Source organism: Bacillus rossius, chromosome 6 (assembly GCF_032445375.1).
Source record: "Bacillus rossius redtenbacheri isolate Brsri chromosome 6, Brsri_v3, whole genome shotgun sequence".
Lineage (NCBI taxonomy): Eukaryota > Metazoa > Arthropoda > Insecta > Phasmatodea > Bacillidae > Bacillus > Bacillus rossius.
Window position 1 is genome coordinate 14,038,268 of NC_086334.1, and position 18,063 is coordinate 14,056,330.

The 18,063-nt window shown below is 41.7% G+C and overlaps 2 protein-coding genes across 4 annotated transcripts in view; both read right to left on the bottom strand.

Annotated features, from left to right (window-relative positions):
- LOC134532669 (tRNA-dihydrouridine(16/17) synthase [NAD(P)(+)]-like) overlaps nucleotides 1–17,864 on the bottom strand; it is a 77,897-nt gene extending 60,033 nt beyond the window's left edge. Inside the window, exon 1 of one of the 3 annotated variants that reach the window (XM_063369355.1) lies at nucleotides 17,723–17,864. In XM_063369355.1, the coding sequence (XP_063225425.1) occupies nucleotides 17,723–17,821 (99 nt within the window). In that variant the 5' untranslated portion in view covers nucleotides 17,822–17,864. The remainder of the gene's footprint in view (nucleotides 1–17,722) is intronic. The other 2 variants (XM_063369356.1, XM_063369357.1) reach the window with 2 other exon arrangements.
- LOC134533347 (palmitoyltransferase ZDHHC1) lies at nucleotides 9,880–11,313 on the bottom strand. The gene has a single exon (XM_063370867.1). It carries the CDS (start codon nucleotides 11,311–11,313, stop codon nucleotides 9,880–9,882), a length of 1,434 nt encoding a protein of 477 aa, XP_063226937.1.
- Nucleotides 17,865–18,063: the final 199 nt, after the last annotated feature.

Below are 18,063 nucleotides of genomic sequence, written 5' to 3' on the forward strand. Positions count from 1 at the left end.
CCTAATTCATAATGTGTAATGGTTCACACTTTTAGCTAATTTAGCTTTTTTTATTTTCATATTTGTACTGATATTTGATTCAGTTTTTTATTTAAATGTATTTGTGACAACTTTTTGTATGTCTAGGCTATAATATTTATCAGGTTTACTTTGGATGTACCTAAGATAGTAAAGATGCATGTGGTTATGTGTAAGACAAGGCGGTACGCGACCATCACCCCCCCCCCCCCCCCCCCAGCTGACTCACGCTGGAGAATATCACCTTGACCGATGAACTATCACGTGTGTCTCATGAATACGTAAGTGTCCCACGCCATGGTAATATTGCGTGTGCCGCGAAATTGCTGTACAGGTCAAGGCAAAACCCTGCGGCGTGGCGTCAAGGCAGCGCCTTATAGGGGAGGCAACCCGCGCTTCATAACTGCCGTGCGTGTAACATACACACACCACAATTATTGACGCGCAACAGCTTGGCTCTCGGTATATACGGCATTTTGGCGGGAATAATTACATGAATGGAAACGGGAGTCGCACGGAACGGAAATGTGTAACACAGATGCAAACACACGTTCACAGAGCCAAAGTAAACGTTAGAGAATTAACTGTTAAATGAATTTTAACAGGATTGGCAGTATTTTAATGAAATTCCTGGTCGAAAATCAGGTCAAAAGCGGCCACGCACCCATTTTTTTTGACGTGACGTCTAATAAATCGATGAACGCCGGCTGAACGCACGAAAAAGTGTCCCTTTACGCACATTGTCCCGTTACGCTCATTGTACGCTTGCGCCGCATTCTATCTCTCTTCCACTAGATTAGAACAACCATCGATTTGACTTTTTCCAGGAACATTAAACTTGAAACACTCCCATTCGTTTCCTACTTTTCCTATCATCGTCCTATCCTTAACAGAATAATACAGATTGGAAGAAGTTAAATAGCAAACATGTATAAAAGTTATAGTTAAAATAATCTCTTCGTTAAAGTAATAAACATATTTGAATTAATGAGTGCAAATAAAAGTAAATTTATCAATTAAATTGTAGATTTCATTTCACTCCTTCTTTGTATCCATACAAAATAGTGATAATTCAATAAAAATGATTCAATTTTATTCATAAAAGTATGCAATCATTTCATAAATGTTTTTTTTTTTTTAATCTGGAAAACGAGACACAGGCGCGAACACGCGGTACCACGTGGTCTCACGCGCTTCAAACCCCGCGAATCCGAAATGTCTCCTTGACAGGGAAGAGAGATGCTACAGAGGGATGTGGGGTGAGGAGGGGGAGATGGATAGCCGGAACCACCAGCAACGGGCGCGCGCGTCCTTAGTAACCAAACAATCCCCGGAAAAGTAAACAAGATTAAAAATCGATCTGCGAGTCCCTAAAATAGTCTATTCCCCCCCCCCCTTTTCCCCCGCACGCATGTGATCGACGGCACGCAGTCCGACCGCGGGATTGTCATGTGTCGATGCCCCACGCATCAAGTCCTCCCACTGCCGCCACCGACCATTTTTTATTTTTCCTTTTTCATTTCCGAACCAATTAACACAGATCCACAATATCAACGGGCAAAACATACTGAAACACTCCTCACAACGCTTACCGTACTAATAAATTCACCTGTCTGGAAAATAAATTATTAAAATTTTCAAGCAAAAAAAAAAACTTAAGGCCCGGTCTCATAAGTGGAGTTATTAATTTTAACTTATGGTCATAACTAATTTTTTTTTTTGGGCTATTTCTGTCAGCAGATCTCTTGAATTTATTATTCGGTCGTGAATTTTGTAACCAGATATTCACTAATAATAACACTTAGTACCAGATGACAAAACCTGTGACGAGACTTAAAATTAAAGATAAATTTAAAGGAATAACCCTTGAATAATAGTAATGGCCAGATCATTAACCAACAAATAAGCCAAACTCTGGGTATGGAACGGAAATCTATATACAGCGTTTTAATGGTAAATACTGGTTAAGAATAGTTTGTGAGCCCCCCACGATATCGTCATTAAAGCACGGACGTGAACTATTTAAATTAAATAAATACAAACATTACTATTTATTTGGTCTCGTCTGCCTTATATGTCAATGCTCTGACCTTGAATACATAACGTGAACACTAATACCCACTAAAAACCTATTGTAATTTTCCAGAAATTTTGTTACAGCACATATTTTGCGAAGAAACCAGCAAAACATTAAATGTTACGGAAAATTATTATAAATAATCTAACCATCATGCAAAATCTTTTCAGTTTATTATTAAAGTAAATTTTAAGTTACGCTCGGAAGTCTTTATTTTGCCAAATAAAAGAAGTCCGCACATTAAAAACATTCAAAGGATATCCAAAACATTTACTAACTTGTAAATGTTTTCGGTACAAAGGTATGTAACTTCCGCCACACTGCCCACGTAATTAACATTTAACGTTAACTATATCGATATAATGGTAGGTATTGTACTCGGTGAGCAGCAATTTTAAATGGGTATAAAAACTTAATATTTTCAAACTTAATTTTTGGATCGCAAAACTTGAAAGACGTATGAAGTTAGTACCAAAATACAAAAGTAATGTTTCCCCTTGGAGCATCCCTCACGCTAAAGAAATACGGCACACCGACAACAGATGTCGGCATGTGGAAATGGCGTACTGCGCTACTCTCTCCTCGGACAAATGAACCGGGCGTTCAAGATGCAAGATCTCCACTTCACATTGTCATCCATCAGTTTCCAACAAAGGACTTGTAACACGGGATGATTCATATCCCAGCTTTTTCCTCTCGCTTCTTTTCGACATTTCCCTACTTATCCTCACACCCCGTGCGCCAACGCATTCATGTAGCTAGCACAAGGAAAAAAAAATCTTGGCCGTGCACACAAGTAAAATTTTATTTTTAACTTCAACAATTACTTTAAGGCGAACGGACTATGGTAAACTGTTAAAAGTTTTCACCTTATATTTACGATGAACGCTGGTTAAAAATTATCTACAAATGTCCGTACTGAACTAACTTACTTTTAACAAAAATCCTCAAGAATAATATTGGTGTATTAACAAAACATTCGAAAAATGGTCAATACTACAGTAGCACACACTCCTATTTCTTCCACGTGTTTGTTTATAACGAAACTCGAAACTCGTAATTAGGAAACCGCCGTAGTTTCTAATAAGATTCGATTGCCTGAAACTGCGAATATATATTCGTTCATTTGACGCGCATTCTTCGTTGAAAAAAAATCCGTAAATTGACTGTCATTTCTAACAAACAGTGTGAAATACGAGTGACATAACACTTGAACGGTCTCCCGTCCAAAGCCCAAGTCGGGAATGTAAGAGTGTCCTGAATGGCTGGGCTAAGCCCGAAGTGCACAGAGAGAAGGGCCTCCCTTCCAGGGATGAACGGCCACATCACAAAGAAGCGAGGAGTGGCGATAAAGCAAGGACCCCCCTGAGATATCGAGTGCTCGGGTATCGCTGACAGGGACTGAGGGGGAGGGTGGGGGGAGGATGAGAAAGAATGACAGGGACGTGTAGGAGAAAAATATCGTAAAATGTTCAAATCGGTGACAAGGGGATACTGCCTCCTAACGCTCAGAGCAACTACATAGATGTTGGATGTACACATTTTTTTAAAGACATACTTCGTAAATGTGATATTAGAAGTAGATATGGAAACCAAATAAAATACTGAGTTATCAATTAGTCAGGCAATAATGCTAATTATCAATAGCTACCTGAATTTTTTTACAAATATGAATTAATATTGAATATATCTGGCTAAAAAAAATTAACAACAAAATGTAATCTGCAAAAATATGTAGATATTGCAATAAAACAAACATTATTTTAACGTAAAAATGCATACTTTCCTAGGCGAGTAAAATGTTTACCTGTCCCGCCACAAAGTTATGCACAGAAAGGCTAAAGCTGTGTTTTACTTTTTTAATTTCAGCCACTAAAGTTTGAGTATGTATATGACGTCTATTGGCTGTGTTAGTAAATAAATATTTTAACTACCTGCTGATTGTCTCGCGACTACTGATCAGCAGCCAATGAACTCAAGTTTTCAACATCCAATTTAACTTAGGTTATGGAAGGTTATGTAATTTTTTTGTGAATAATCCTAACCTCGATACATTTTTAAGTGTTCCCATGCCAGTCACCAGATAATTACCTTGATTTTAATTCAAACAATACATTACCTGAGCATTGTATTACCTCGGCAAATTCTTACTACCATGATAGATTAATATAAAAAATTCCTTAATCCCACCTACATCCCACTCTACTCTTCTCCCCTTCACCGTTACGCCATTAGTGCGTAACATAAATAAAACAATGTCCCAATTTTAATGGTATAGTATAACAGTTTAATCTTAACTATTTACAACTAATAATAAATCAATTTAAAGGTAAACTAACTTAGCTTTTCTTACAAGTGTTCAATGTGTGCAACTTTAGTTATACGGCACACATCCAACCTAAAAGAAACATTCTTCCCACACTTTGTTTAAAAGGTCCGGACGTATATATCAATATCCTCTCTTCAATTTTGTGTCTCAACTTTGGCAAATCATTAGATAGCAGCGGAATGTAGACACGATTTTTTTATAGAACCCCCAAAGGAAAAAAAATGGGTGCGTGTACTTATGTACGCGCGTGAGAAGTTATACTTCTTTGGCATAATTAAAAAATTGTTTTATAATTGCATGCAAATAATTAATTACAATAAAATAATAAAAGGGCTGGAAAAAGATAGTCAATAAAGTTCAGTTTAAATTTAAAAAATTAAATCAAATAAAATTTAGAGAATAATAAATATATGACATAATTTGTACTAACTATTATAAGATTATTAATTTTAAATATTTATTATTGATTATTTAATATTTTAAAAGAAAATAAATAAATTTAATAATAAATTCAAAAATTTAATTTTAGTTAATTCATTTTTTAAAAATTTATTATTTTTTTAAATTTAATATTCACTTTTCATTTTTATCAAAAAGTTTTCATTAAATTTGTTTATTTATTTTTATAAATATTTATTATTTATTCAATTTAATAATATTAAAAATTAATATTTTAATTTGATGTTCGATTTTAATTTTTATCACAATTTTTTTTATTAAATGTTTTATCTTATTTTATTCTTTATTTTATAAATATTAAATAACCAATAATAAAAATTTAACATTAAAAATTTAATAATATTTAGTATTAATTATATTAAATAATAATATTTTAATTTATATCAATAAATAATACATACGGATAGTTAACCTCAATTATATTAGAGCACTTGAAAAAGTATATAAGCACAATTTTTTTTACTAATATTTACGAATAGTAAATAATATTTATCAAAATATTAAATTTAAATCATTACTGAATATAATTTATTAGCACATATATAATTCGCACTTGTATGAAACTAAAACACGTGTTGTGAAGGTAGAAACTAGAAACATGTGGATAAACATTATAATTATGAAAACAGTGATCAGAGGCGACGAGCGTGCCAACATGCGCGACTAATAGAGGTTCTATTTCTATTTTGTTGGTAGCTTTTTTTTTCGAGACTTAATGAGCGCTTTAGCGGGCAGCTTCAACCTGTTAATTTTGTGTTACAGTGAAGCGCGCGCATCTTAAAATTTCACTCTCATCATTTTTTTCATAACTTGCCTAAATAAGTATAACTTCAAAAAGTCGCACGGCGTTATGTCAGGTGAACGTGGAGGCCGGAGAAAAAGAGCTGTGTCGTCTCGACCATTACGACCAATCCATCGACGTTCAACCACTCTCGTGCATGCAGATTCCAATGGGGAGAGGCTCCATCCTGTTGCCAAATAAATTTTACAGGTTCACACTCTGCTAACTGGGGAAACATATCCAGATAAGCAAGCTGGGAAACAACCAAACATTACTCACACATGCGCTTATCTAAAAAAGGTTTAAGTTACTCTTTAACTGTGACCTTGAACCAACACACTGCAACGCTTACAGTTGCTATTATTATAATTTATTACTGGGATATTCTTTTATGGACATACTGTATGTTTATTTCCTCCCAATGCGCACTACCTCTCTCCCGTGCAAGCGAACGTACTCTGTGTAGTTGGAGTCAGTAGGTTCGACAACATGGTGCTCAAATCCACAAAGCATGACCCATGTTCTAAGTTACAGTATTTTGTTTTTCAAATGTAAATACACTAAGACGACGGGACATTCAAATATAAAAAATGAGCTTCAGAGCTCAGTAAACAAAAGGGCAGATAAGCAAACGAGTTGCGTGCCTACACAGAAACCTAAAGTGCGTGCCAAAACATTTTACTGCACATAATTACCAGCAGGTTTTTAGATAAAACTTTTTTTTTTTGCGGGTTAAACGTACAAAAGTGGCCTAGGCAGTCCACTGGGAGAATGGTTTCCCGCTACCAAAATCACAATGTTCCCTGATGCTCGTTTGCATGAACTGCGACTTCAAGCTTCGTTCAGATAAAATCCACCACTTTGTGGATTTAGGTTTCGGTTGCTTAAGGTGCGTGAATTCGCGTGTCACATATTATCGCTACTTCGCTACATGCGACGTAGGAAGGAACTACTGACTTTTCTGTTTCAAAAAAATATTTTCACTCTACGGTAAAACATAAAACAAAAGTTAAAACAATAAAAATGTAATTTTTACCAACCACAAACGTAAACATACAGGCAAGCCTACTTTATTCATCACACGCTAAATTTTAAACTTTTTCACCCGAATCATTGAAAGCTGAAAAACGTAAGCAAACAACTATCAAATTTGCGGAAACAACTATTGATTTTGGGGAATAGACGCACCGGTCCCAATCTTTCACAATGGACACTAATTTTGTTTTACTGCTTCTGTGGCTTGGAGCATAACCCAAATTGGTCCGAATTTAGCCCGATCGTGGTACATTAGTTCCGACTGTCACATGTTACGTGGTTTCATTCATATTTACCACCTACTAAAATGTTCCATTATTCATGCTTCGTTATTCACAAATCACAACTCTAGCAAATATGGTCTAAGGAAATTATAAAGAATTATTTCACAACAGAAAATATCAGCAGTCATCATCATACGTGCTGCATCATACCAGCTGAAAGTAATAGCACCCAAGCTAAGCGGGTGCTTGCAGCTAGTAATACATATTCTCATTCTAAATCCCCAACAGGCTTACTAGCACTGCAGTAGAGCGCGCGCTTCGTAACCTCAAAAGGCGAGGTTCATATCTCGTAACGGATTTTTTTAAAACCTTTTTCAATAACATAATATACTATAATAATAATGTTAAATAAGCTCAATAAGATTGTTTGTTTTTTGGAAGTTTACAGACCGATTTCAATAATTTAAGCAAAAAAATACAAAAATATACTTAGTGTTATAATATGTGTTTTAAAATGTTTTAGGTTGGTATTTTAGTAATGCCATAGAAGTATAACATCTAACATGTGCGTAAACTTTATAGTATTAACTGTTCAGTGAATTTTAACAAGATTTCAATGTTTGAATAAAATTCTCTGTCGAAAACCAGGTCCAAAGCCGGGGCAAGAGTGTGAGGACAGATTGTTGACCGCGGTGTTGCTGGAGTAAAGCAACAGGGCGGTTACAGGAGCCGTTTCTAATAGTTTGAAATTTCCGGTTGTTTCGTGTGCTGCTGATTGCTATCTGCGTTTGATGGTGGCAAGCAAAGTTTACGATTAAGACAGCGAATTCTAACGGCGAGCGCAGAAAGTATGTGTGTGATTCGCATCCAGAAATTTGTTTTTTGAGAAGCGACTATTTTATTTATCAGTTTATTTATCACGTTCGGCATTATTTTTAAAGAATTTTATCGTTAAATTTGGTGTGCGAGTTTCGTATTATAAGTTTGTTTGCAACGTGAACAACACGAGAACACGTGAGTTTGCTTGATACCGAGGCTAGATGTTTACACATCACCATAGAAAAGAGAGGGAGGGACATCGCTGGCGAACATTGAACGACTCGCTCACGTCCCCAAATGTTTTTATCCACTTTGCTGCGAGTGGAATAACTCAGTTCAAGATTTCATCGACACGCAAGTGTATGTATTTATTTTAACTCTGCCTCTGGATGACAGCGACGACATTAGAGACGGACATCTTCGCAGCCAGATCCAAGGAAACTGACCTCGGGTAAATAGATCCATCCCAGAAGTAACGGAAAATCGAGATCACGATGCCTGCACCGAATTCAGCCGAATTCAAACACTGGGCGTCCCAAATGGAAGGCCCGTGTTTTACCACTTCGCCGACAACGCTCGGGTTGATACGCGAGCAAGAATCCGGATTGTCCTTCCGAATTAGAGGTTTCACGAATTTAATCCATACCAATGTTTCGTTTCCTTCAAGCATGTTTAAGCCAGACGTTGGCACAGCATATAAAGGGGGGAAACATCGTGCAGAAAGGGACATTATATTCTGAAAATACATAACGTTGCTATATCATTGCCAAGTCCCGCATATTTTCGAACACTTTCGACCAAATACGACTGTGGCAGTGCTTACAGCTAATTATTTAATGAATTATTATTAATCCCTTTACGTTCCAGCACCTTTTTTGTGTTCATACCATTACGAAAATAAAAACAGCATTTAAAGAGTGACTGCAAGGTGGAATTTCAGCCCACAGTATATAAAGTATATAAATCATTTGACGTAATTAAAGAGTTTGGTTCACATGTTTACCCGTATAATCATGATAATAATTAGCATAGCTTATAGAAAATACTTTGTTGGCATGACATAGAATAAACGATGAAATACACTAACTGGACGCATTTTTTTTTACAGAGACCGTGAAATTCGATTCCTGCACGAAATGTGTCCCTATCGTGACCTCGTAATGTGGTTTTAGGAACATTTAAGTGCTTTTACAACTTCCAGTTCCCAACATGCTTAAAATTTCTCCTAAAATGGCTTGCCTACCTATCACACTAAGGAACGGGTGAGCTGTAGAAATACACCCATTAGACAACTACTGAACATTTTTTTTCTGAAAGACTCTGGCTTAAAAAAGCTTTTAATAAATTTTTCTCGTGATACATGCGTGTCAATTTCTTTAATGTTCGCTAAGGTTTATTTACGTGAGTGATACAAATTGCTAAAACGAGAATGTAAGAATAGGTTTATAAGAAAAGAACATCAAAAATCCTTGAATACCCAAGTTTTATACTTTTTCGCTTGTCGCGTGCAGTAAAATTACACGGTCTCAGTTCAAATGCCATAGTTTCCTGGAGCGTGACTGTACAGGCGTTCGGGCAATCGGCATGAGCGTGAGGAATTCGCCCTAGTAGCTCCCTCGCTACTCGACCCTTAAACCTTTCACCAAACCATCTTGGAGCTATAAGTGTTGGGAATAACTTAGAAGTGCGTGAACAATTACAGGACCAATCTTGTTTCACATTATTCCCACACAAATCTGTAAAAACATTTCCCTAACCTTCTCTGACCAAAATTTCGAATTTTCCCGACTAATTTTTTAGAAATAAATAATTCACATTTTTTTGCAATTTTCTGAAAAAAATAATAATAAAGAAAATCAAGTCTCTACCATTCCCATATCTGGCATATTTCAAACAGAACCTTGCATATGCCATTTTATAGTGTACTAACTAAGCACTAAAAAACTATTTAAAAAAAATTGCTTTCATAGTCTGGACTATGAGAGACTGAATCTTAACATGTTCCCCTCAAATTACAGTCAATGTGGACTTTCAAATGAATTCCTCGACTTGTCCCTGACGCCCTGTTCCCGCCGCGGGCTGGCGGGGTGTGTCACAAGGCTGTGAGACAAGCACTGGGGAGCCTCACCTACTGCCGTCAGGGCGAGGCCGCGCCCCGCCACAGGCCGCGGACCACGAACACGGGCTCGTCTTGCGGCGCGTGCGGCGCGGCGGGCTCGCAGAAGACGGACTCGACGACGCGCGGGATCTCGGGCGACGAGGGGCTGGAACCCCCGGACGGGTTGGACAGCCCCGACTCGCGGATGGGCGACAGCGCCGGCGTCCTGGCGCGCGCGCTCCTCTTGCGGTGCGGCGCCTGCACCAGGGCCAGCGTCTCGCGCAGCTCGCGCAGCTCGGCGACGCTGCGCAGGCGGCGGCGGGAGGGCGGCGCGAGCGCGGGCAGCGACGACTCGCGGGCGGCGGCGTCCTCCCCGAGGGGCGGCGGCGCCTCCTCCGAGACCACGACGGCCACCTCCTGCGCGGGGCGCACCTGGTTGGAGCGGCCCGAGGACTGCGGCGGCAGCGAGCACGAGCAGAACCTCTTGAGGGCGGCGCTCCGGCCGCGCGCGCGGCGCCGGCGGTCCGCCGCCCCCTTCACCAGGTCCGCGTCGCTGCCGCGCTCCTCGGGGGCGGGCTTGGGGCGGCCCTCCGCGTGGCTGATGAGCGGCGGACAGCACGCGCCCGCCGAGGACCCCGCCTCGTCCCGCCGGCACCTGGACGGCTCGCGCGCCGCGTCGGCCGCGCGCTGGCGGTACCGCCGGATGTACTCGTACGTGGTGACGCCCAGGAAGGCGATGTAGACGTGGAAGAGGCACAGGTGCAGCAGCAGCCCCGCGGCGACGGCCGACAGCGCGCCGACCACGCCGGCCACCGCGAGGAAGACGTGGCCCCGCGGCGGGGGCGGTCCCCAGCCCGCCGCCGGCTCGGAGGAGTTGCCGCGCGGGTCGAAGGACAGCCACGCCGGGTCGACGTGGTAGGCGACGAGCTGCACCCCCGCCGTGGCGGCGACCAGCAGCGCGGCGGCCAGCGCCGACACGACGCACGCGGCGAAGGACGCGTAGTTGCGGCCGCCCACGCAGTGGTTGAGCCACTTGCAGTGGTGGTCGAAGCGCGCCACGCACTTGTTGCAGACGCCGCAGTGCTTGGTGCGCGGGCCGGCGGTGCGGATGTTGCACAGGTGGCAGCGGCCGTCCTCGATCACGTGCGCGTGCTTGGAGCGGTCGAACTCGGGGGCGGGGTCGGGGGCGGGGTCGGCGCGCAGGGCCGGGTCGGCGGGGTCGGTGAGCAGCGCGGTGAGGTGGGCGGCCAGGTGTGCGACGAGCAGGGCGGCGAGGCCCCACTGCAGGGGCGGGCGCAGCGCGGGGCCGGCCCCCGGCAGCAGCACGAGGTGGGCGGCGGCGGCCAGGCCGAGCAGCAGCAGCCAGCCGGCCACCTGCTGCGGGTGCAGCGGCAGCTGCAGGCCGTGGGCGCGACGCCAGCGCCGCTGCTCGGGCGGCAGCTTGCTGGCCTGCAGCGAGCAGCACGGCGGCATGGCGCCGCCCCGCGACCACGCGGCGGAATGCCGCGCCGAGGCACGACGCCGCCCCGCCCGCCGCGGGCTATCGATTGGGGCCGGCGCGAGCGACGACCCTCGCCACAGACGCCGCGCCGCTCGCTTCCACCGCCGCGCGGAGCTAACTCTGCTCTCCGTCTCGCTAGATAAACAACTCTGCAGTTTAACATGTAAACAATTCACACGAAGTCAACGACAGCGGTTGCTCGTCAGATATAACGCAGGGTTTACGTCACACGGTGAACCAGAAAATACAATAGACGGCGGAACTTCCATGATTACTACGGAGTGTACTTCCAACAACTTGGCAACCGTCTCGTAGGTCATGCATTGTAGCCATGCTGAAGCCATTACATTGCTAAACTACGTGAAGTCATGTTTTTTTTCCTGGCAATCTTGTTTGGTTTCACTGTGCGTTGTGCTTAATAGGTTTAGATGCTAGTTGACGTTTACTGTTTAGTTTTTCTTCTAATTTTAACCGTTTGTTTAAGATTTTTAACGTCCACAAGTCTTCTGCTGTCATTTCAGTCTTCCTACTTCGTTGTTTATTTATGTAACTTCTTTGTTTAGACGGTTAGCCTAATTTTTCTTTTTAAATTTTCTTTCTTTTTTGACGTGATAACGTCTTATAAATCGATGAACGCCGGCTGCAAACACGAAAAATTGTCACGTTCCGCCTGAGCCGAGCGTGCAAGAATCGGCCAACCACCGTGCGAGAAAATCTTCTATAATATCAAACAGGTTAAGGCGGGCTTTTCAACTAATTGTTTGTGATTATATTTAAACAAATTATTTAAATTAATTTTGCAAAAACTGTAAATAATATTTGAAAATTAAAAATTATGCAATTTTTCATCAATGTTTTCTTATGACGTTATTACGTAAAATTATCGTCCGTAAACCGACTTTACAGACAAGCCCCTTTTTTTCAAGATTTTTTTACCTTGATAACCATTAAATGGCTCGTTATTGTCTTATTTCGTTTCTCTGACAAGTATTTGAATTGAATTGAATTTCAAATGCTTTTATTTGCTTTGTACAGGAAGGCGCCAGGGCGCTTACAGATGGAATAACATACACACAAACCGAAAACAGACGTACACAAAGACACCACGAACACTGTCCCAAAACTCTTGTTTCTTCCAGTGTTAGATCAGGGATACAGTCAAGAAAAGGAACCTAGCACCTGACAAGTATTTATAGTGCTAATATATATGTATTTAAACGTACCTGGTTTGTGCAGTTTGTGTTCGTTTCTGCCGTTCCTCCGATTATGCTCTGTGACGTGAACGTTTTGAGGACATGCTACGTCAGCCAGTTTCGCCGTCGGCAGCAGTGTGTGCTGTGAACGTTTCTGATTTCGTGCCTGCGTCATAGGTCAGATGTTGCGATTCGGCGCTCAACAGGATATACTTCTAGTAATAATGTGATACCCATCTAAACCGAACTTATGTCTTTCGAATCAGGGTTGAAATGAAAATCTAGTTGGTCCCTTGAATTTACTGATTAATTCACACAACAAAATGTATAATTCAAATATTATTTCGATGGTTCGAAGTAAAATAACCAGCACGTCTAGTAACATACGCCGAATTTTCGCGGAGGTAACATATTATCTCTTCAATAGAGGAAAAAAATCTGTCCCAGCGATTGACAGAAAACTTTAATCATAATACGGATTTTTTGTTCGTTCAGAGTATTTGTCTATACCTTCAGATTCGAACTAAAGAAGTTATATATAGTCCACAGTTTTCGCCTTCCCCGGGCTCTATACTTCTTGAGACGGTCATTCATTCTTTATAAGTTCTTCAGGTTTTTGTGAACTGGCTCTTTGTACGCCCCGACATTCTTTAATTCGACCCGCAGACCTACAATCCCATGTCGCACGAACATCAGGCAAGGACGATAACAAAATACATGTAGCAGTTTATCGTGATTTCAATGTGGCGGTCCTATGGGAAGGCACCTGAAGAAACATCAAAAAATAACATACTACAGGCCACACTTAACCTTTGAAGTAGGTTAAATTTTTTTTTTGCAAAAAATATATTAACTTTTTATAATAGCATTTCAACACGCAAAAAAAATCGTTAATATAGCTTTTTTAAAGGGGACATTAATTGGCAACATTTCGAAATGGGAGTTACTTCATCCAACCTAAAAACCCTTTGATTATCCTTCCCATATCTCAAGGTGCGTACAAGGAATTTCATTTCCGTAGAGGGGATGGGGAACGAAATAAAACCACTTCGCCCGCTGTTTGCTTTCAGATTCTTTCCTTTTGTTGGCGGGAATGATAGATTTTTTAAGATTTCTGTACGGTGGGGTAGGGGGGGGGGAGGATGAGGTTATACCCTCCTTCCCCCTGCCCCCTCCCCCCCTAATGAATATTGGAAGCCGAGACAAAGGGCCAGAGAGTACCGAGCGCTCAGGAGGCTTGCCGGTGAAAAGGAAACACGCTCGACAGCTCGCTCGTCCCCTGGCCAGCGACGAGGAGCATGTCAACTGGGTCACGCGCCACCGCACGGCGCCGGGATCAATAAGGCAATTGCTCCGCCACGCAACGAGGCGGGCGTCGCGCGCCTCGACGGCACAGCCGCGACCGGGCGGCCTCCCTCGGCGCGGGGCAGGCCCGAGGCCAGGCGCGCGCACCCCCGGAGCCGGCGGGGACGAGGGAAACGATCCCACCGCCTCGGTGTCTACTCATTTTTCTTAGCTCTCGTTGTATGGCATTTCGTACGAGTTAATCACGTGGATGCGACGGAAGTCGCCCGGAACGGAAATATGTAACCACGCTGCTGGCGTCTGTGGCGGATGGCGCGAAACCGAAGGTCACAAAAGCCAAAGGGAAACATTATAGAATTAACTGTTTTAACAAGATGGGCAATATTTTAATAAAAATTTGGTAAATTCCACGTGGGCTAAAAGGGTGGCCCTCAAACTTCTCAAGACGTATTAAATGAAGGTAAAGTTAGTAAGGCTCCTTTCACACTATCAGGTTTTTTTTTGACATCCAGGAACTGGATGGCAAAAAAACTGGATAGTGCGAAAGGAGACTTACACTGACTACCTAAAGTGGTGGTCCCATGCGGGCGAAACTGTTAAACTTCTTGGAGACTGGAGCCAGTTACGTGAAGTCTGAAACACATCACGCGTCCAGACTGCGAATATAGAATAACATATTACAAAGAACATCCCTCCTGTGGGCACAGATGATTAAGGTAAGGGGCTAGCCACGGTGCCGATGAACGAAGATTTAAAAACTTACACTACTGCATAAAACATAGTCAGTGATGAACAAATGCTGAGGGACCCCACGGTGTAAAACGCAACTAGCCCCTGTGATGGTTGATGTCGAACTGGCCGAGTTCCTAGTCGCCACGCACCACTAGAAACCGGATTCCCGCACCAAAAGGAGCAGTAGATTAGGTCATGTTTTGAGCATATTCACTTTAAGTCAAAATTAGTTAAATTTTAATCCATGTCTGTTACCAGAAATAAAATACTGACTTAAGCCGAGGCCACAAAGAAAGCTACGCTATGTTCGCGATGTTCGCTGCGCCAGGTGGCCAGACAGGATTATCTAGTTCGCGATGTCGGAGATATGCATGCCATGGGATTCAAGTGATGATTCCAACAATGATAATATTCTACAGGCTCTCACAGGATGTTAACATAAAATTAATGTTTTTTTTTTAATTTGATTTAAAATGAAAATAATTTGAAGAATTTCATCATTTGATGAAGCAGTTGCTAGTAAGGACGAAACCAAATTTATGGATTATTTCAGGATAAATTCAATTCAGTTTGATAGCATTCCTTTGGAATCATATCCCAGGCATTGTCCTGCATATACTGTTTCTTATAATCTTGACGCCACTCCCGCTGCCTGTCTTTAGCTTTTAAATTTATTATTAATAATGTGAAATATCTCAGGGTTTTTAACGGGGGTTCGGCCTCGTGGATGCAGGCAGGAATGCGTCTCGGAGTTTGAAAATTACGTTCAGAAATTACCTGGGCTGTTTAGGCCACCCAGGACGCCTTAAAAATAATTAATGAACAGATTATCAGAACACTGCACTTTATTCAACGTCGATACACTGGATGGTCCTTTTACTGGCCGCGTCCGTTGTCGTACCGCTGTGACACACGTAACGCCGGCGAATAATATGCGCGACCAGGATAGATTGCAAAGTGGATCGACGGGTTGAAGCTGTGGCTACGTGTCTCTGAGTAAGATTTAACATACAGTCACGGAGTTGCGGATGCAACAAATTATACAGCAAAGTTAACGAATAGCGGAGTCCCTGTGATTAGGGTGGTTTGCAGTCTAGCCTGCGACAAAACTAAAGACTCGAAAAGTTATGCAGTCACGTCAGTGAGCGACGTACGCGTAAAGTCTCAATGCGTGGCAAGATAGTCACTTAAAACACACGTTACCAATTACACTAAAGCATGAAGAAAGTTACAATATGAAAGTTATTCAATCTTTCACAAGATTCTCGACGGTAACAATTAATTGGCTACTGGAGCCTAAAACTGCGTGCCAATATTACGCGGTCCTTAAACTGGACATGGCCTTACGTATTACGTTAAAACAAAATCCCTAACGGAAATTAAATATTAAGTCAAGTGTCGCACGAAGTATCGTGCGACTTAAGTGGGGTCGGCGCCGAGCTAAATGAAAGGTTTGTAGAAACTTACACTATTGCTGAAATGTTGAAGAGAAACTAGCAGTGCTGGCCCGACGTTCGCGGAGCGTCCGACCCCTGGGAGCCCGAGTTCAAGACTGAGCGCGAGACCGCCCGGCGGCCTCGCGCCTAAACGCGTGGAACGCGGGAAAACCGACCCGACCAGTTTTGGACTTAGAAACAAATTACACAACATATGCTTATAAGACAATTAGACATAATTACCCTTACATGAACCCTTCTTTTAAATTGTTATTAATTTGGTTGTTTTAATTACAAAATAATCAAGTGTTTAATTAGGCGCATTGCCACACCCGGCCTGGCGCTGTCGTCGTCGCGGCGTTCGTTGCGGTGCACTTTCTTACACTTTGTGAAGATCGCGCTCGGGCGTGTTCGTCGCACTTCGGAGCCAGTGTTGCTGTGGCATAACGACCTTTGCGGACCAGAGGGAGCACCGGCGGTTGGCGTCAATCTTTCATAGATTTATTTCATAAACATGGATATTTCCGTATCTTGCTTTTAACTTTTCCATCGACTTGTCTATTTAAAGCACAGTACTGAGAAAAACTAAATTTCATAAAAAGAAAACACAGTACAGCCAGCACAATTTCGCGCGAAAACAGATGTTTTTGTTTATCTGTGCATGCGCGAAGTCAGAGATTTTTTTTTAGAAAAATAGCCGAGAACCAAACACCTGGCGACGTCGCCAACATAGCAAACATTGCGAACACAGCTTTGTGTAGCCAGTGACACCCGAGATGCAGCTGGCTATATTTTACTCCCATTGCGAACGTCGCGAACATAGCGAGCATAGCGCCCTGTGTTACCTTAGCTTTATAATTGCCCAGTTATTAACATACCACATTTAATAGAAATAAACAACTCTAGTCGATGGCCACTCGGGCGACAGTCGATAAATTAGCTATGCCGGCCGTTTGTATCATTGCACTACACTATACTCGAGGCATGTTATATTAGCGTGCACTGATGCACACACTCTGTCGAGGCGGCGATGCGACATAGCAGCCTATGCGGATCTAATGATCGCCGATGGGTGTCGTCAAAGTAAATACATCAGACGAATTCGGACACAGCCGTAATTCCATTATTAGTCAAGGAATATGAAGGTCTGAGGTAATAAATGGCCACACACAAAAATAAAAGTTCTCACATTAAAATTTCGTAGTGAAGTACATGCCAGAACAACCCTTTTCTTAATCACAATTTAATACCTTGAACATTTATTTTAAGAAATATAATTTTAATTTCCATGATATAGACAGCTCAATTAATTGAAGTATTTCAGTTATTTTCCCCCAGTATGATGCACAATACTTTGAAACAAACAGTATATGTAATTATTTAATTTGATGATTAAGGTCAGGAAAATATATTTTATGCGTTTAGTACCATGAATTTGTAAACAACCCATTCTCGTTTATATTACGTTCCAAAATTATCTATACGGAATTATACTTGACATTTTATAATACCAAAATTGTAATAACACAAAGCTTACTCTATGACGCTAAATTTACAATGATAATGTTGGCCATATGAAAAGGTTTCACGTCGCATAGTGAATATCATACTACGTACATTAATGCCGTCGTTTCTTTCATACAGTTTTGTTTATAAATATTAATTTATAGTCCATTTACGCTGCAGTAGGTTAGAATCACTTCACATGTACTTACTTTTTGGTTGTGGGAGGCACTGGCTTTCGTTGCTGCTGCCACTGCGTATATCCAACCTAAAAATGTCAAAACGTCAACACAATTGTTTGTGACCAACATTCCCTTAGGAGGAGAATTCTAATGCAGGTGGTTTCCATCAAATGTCTATGTTGGCTAAGCTGCTGAACAATAATGTTTACGAATTGAATATATTTACATTATAAACTCGGCGTATTTGTTACATATCACAACAAATAAAGGTAATTTAGGAGAAGAATAAAATTATTTTATTTAACTATTTATCTTTATTACTAATGAGTTATTAGGATATTTAAGTGCATTTCGAAGTGAAACTAAGCAGG